Source organism: Zea mays, chromosome 1 (genome assembly GCF_902167145.1).
Source record: "Zea mays cultivar B73 chromosome 1, Zm-B73-REFERENCE-NAM-5.0, whole genome shotgun sequence".
NCBI lineage: Eukaryota > Viridiplantae > Streptophyta > Magnoliopsida > Poales > Poaceae > Zea > Zea mays.
Genome location: NC_050096.1, coordinates 164,946,981 through 164,949,803, shown reverse-complemented (window position 1 = coordinate 164,949,803; position 2,823 = coordinate 164,946,981). Strand labels below are relative to the sequence as shown.

The 2,823-nt window shown below is 58.3% G+C and overlaps 1 protein-coding gene across 1 annotated transcript; it reads right to left on the bottom strand.

The window, feature by feature from the left end:
- Positions 1-643: 643 nt before the first annotated feature.
- On the bottom strand, positions 644-2,588 carry LOC103640486 (vegetative cell wall protein gp1). The gene is made up of 2 exons (XM_008663091.4): positions 1,612-2,588; positions 644-988 (listed from the first exon to the last, which is right to left on the bottom strand). The coding sequence occupies exons 1-2, from the start codon at positions 2,233-2,235 to the stop codon at positions 890-892; spliced, it is 723 nt and encodes a 240-aa protein (XP_008661313.1). The 5' UTR covers positions 2,236-2,588; the 3' UTR covers positions 644-889.
- Between the last annotated feature and the right edge of the window lie 235 nt (positions 2,589-2,823).

Below are 2,823 nucleotides of genomic sequence, written 5' to 3'. Positions count from 1 at the left end.
TGTACACGCAACACAGGACAAAACCTCATGGATAGCAGAGGAATGCCATCGAATTTTTAACTGCAGAGGCTTGGATTCGGCACTAGTGGTTGTCCTAACTGCGCGGATTTAATTCCCTTGTTCTTACAACGTTGAATCGGCGGCAAGGTACGAGTTTTCGAACTTCAATTTTTTTTCAGCTATTCCTACTTTTGCAAGGAAAAAATAACTAATTTTCATTGGAAAAATAAAAAAATCCATTGGAAAAATAGAGCTCCCAAAATAGCCCTTAAAAGCAACTTCAATAGAGTTTTATACACAAAAACAAATTGAAATATAGGGCCTAAAACAAGAAAAAAACTGTTTGCAATTGAATCGGTTGAAAAATATATTTGCAATAACGAACAAAATCATATGCAGTTGTTGAGTTAGATTTGAATGCTTACGAATGGATGAACATGGAAAAAGAAATGTTCTGCATCTACAGCATAGGCTAACCTTTAGTTTGGGTCCTGAACAACAAATTGACCGAGTAGCTAAAGCAAATTATAGGGCTTACGATTGGAGTCACTGCGTGCATGCGGGCCCGACCACGCCCCCGCGCCCACCCACACGGAAGTGTGCCGAGCATATAGGAGAGCAAAAGAAAGAAAAAAAAAGGACAGAAGCAAATGACCATCATAGGCACGGTAGAAGTAATCAAGCATGAAAATGTTGTACAATAGCAAACAAAATATAATAGTGGTGGTACTATATATTCTGGGCGTCAACTCCACGCAGAGAATAATAACGTGACGTGCGGCAGTAGCACAAAATACAGCGTGTTTGAACCAATGCACGTACTACCCATGCAGATCCCATCACATCAACCCACCACTCTCTCGACCCTGACAGGTGGCTCTACCATCCATCACGCCACCATCGGACCCACCGTCAGCGACGCGGCCAGAAGAACCAGCGCCGCCGTCGCCGTCGCCGCCCACCCGCCGCAGCCCCGCGCCGCTCCGCTCTGCAAAAAGATGGGGCCCGCAGGCCAGTCAAAAGTGCATTTATAACCACGCAGTTGAACGCACAAGCCGACGAACGAACGAAGCAAAGCAACAGGGGCAGGGGGCAGTACACGGCGGAAATTATTGGTGCGCCTACGTACAGTAGGCGCGGCCGTACCCAGAATCCCAGACCCACGCCCCGCGAACGGCTACTTCTCCTCCACCAGGGCCCGGCCCACGAAGCATCGAGTAGGAGTGCTGTCCGCACGGGTACGCGTGCGCGGGGCCCGCAGCTCGACCGGGTTCGCCGGCCAGCCTCCCGTGCTTTGACCCGACACGCATGCCTGCCTCTCGCTGACGCGCGGGGTCCCGCGCGTCAGCAGCGCGAGTGCCTCGGTCTCCGCGCCCGCTGGCCGGTGCCTGACTCACTGACTGCCTGCATGCTTGCCTGTGCGACTGTGCCCGCCTGCCCGGTAGTGGTGGTGGGATCAAATGCGCCTGGGTTCGGAATACCCGACGGCTGCGGTCCCAACACGTGTGCAATGCAAGCGTAGTGCGGCTAGCCTGCCCCGGCTGCTCTGCTCTAGCTACTACAGTACGTGGTACGGAGAGAGGTGGAGCGCAGTGCCAGTGGGTCACGTACCATCATGTCGGCGGTGGAGGGGCCAGGGCCGGGGGCGAGGCCCACGCCGGTGCCGGTGCCGGTGGCCGGGGACGCGGCCGCGAGCGGTGCTGGCGCGTGCTTCTTCTTCGTCGGCGTCGGCTTCTTGCTGGGCGCGGGCGCGGGCGCCGCGAGGACGGGCGCCGGGGCCGGAGGGGACGACGACGGCGCGGGGGCGAGCGTCGGCGCTGGGACCGGCGGGGAGGACGCGGCGGGCGGAGGGGCGCTCGCGCCCACGGGCGCCGGCGCCGGCGCCGCGGCCGGGGGCGGCAATGCGGGCGGCGGCGAGGAGCTGGTGGGGGCTGGGGTGGGCGGAGACGGCGGTGGCGTCGGTGGGGTCGGGGAGTGGGTGGGCGCGGGGGAGGCGGCCGGGGAGGTGAGCTTGGCGCCGGCGTGGGACGAGGACGGGGACGCGGCGGGCGAGGTGGAGATGTGGGTGTCCTTGGAGGGCGGCGGGGAGGAGGAGGATGAGGGGCTTGGGGCGGCGGCGGCGGTAGAGGAGGGTGAGGTGGATGGCGCGGCGGCTGGTGACTGGGTCTGGGACCGGGCGGTGGTCATGGCGGCGGCGAGGAGCAGTAGAAGCTGGAGGAGGCGGTGAGGGGCCATGGGGAGGGGAGGGGAGGACACTAGGGCTCTGGGCTCTGTAGTGTGACTGTGTGACTATGAGTGATGAGCGAGGGAGAAGTGTGAGGGGGAAGAGCAGAGAGAGCAAGCTGGGCTGGTTTCTACTGGCCTTGGCTTTGAGGGGAGCAGAGCAGCGGTGGTAAAGGCTGTGCGTCGTGGGCATGTGAAAGGACCTGCCTCTGCGTCTGCGTGTGGTGCTGTCTCTCGTCTCGTGGTCATGACTGAACAAAGGCTGATGATGCACTGCAACACGACTGCATGAAGAGGGAGAGAGTGGGCTAGGGGTCTAGGAGAAGCTTTTTTGAAGAACTGACACGGCGTGGTGGTCGATGGCTGATGAGATAGTGAAATGCTCAAACTATGATGGTGATTAGTGCAAGATTAGCACAAAAGATGATCTTAGCTACCGAGTACCGACCACTCACAAAGCCACAAAAAAATGATTCGTGGTAATGACTAATGGGGCTCCTCTCTACTTTGACGGTGACGCTAGCTTTGTCTGTTCCTCCGTCTCTGTTTTGTCCTCTTCCAATTTCGGGCGGATCTCTCAGGTTTCCCTTTTAGCAAAAC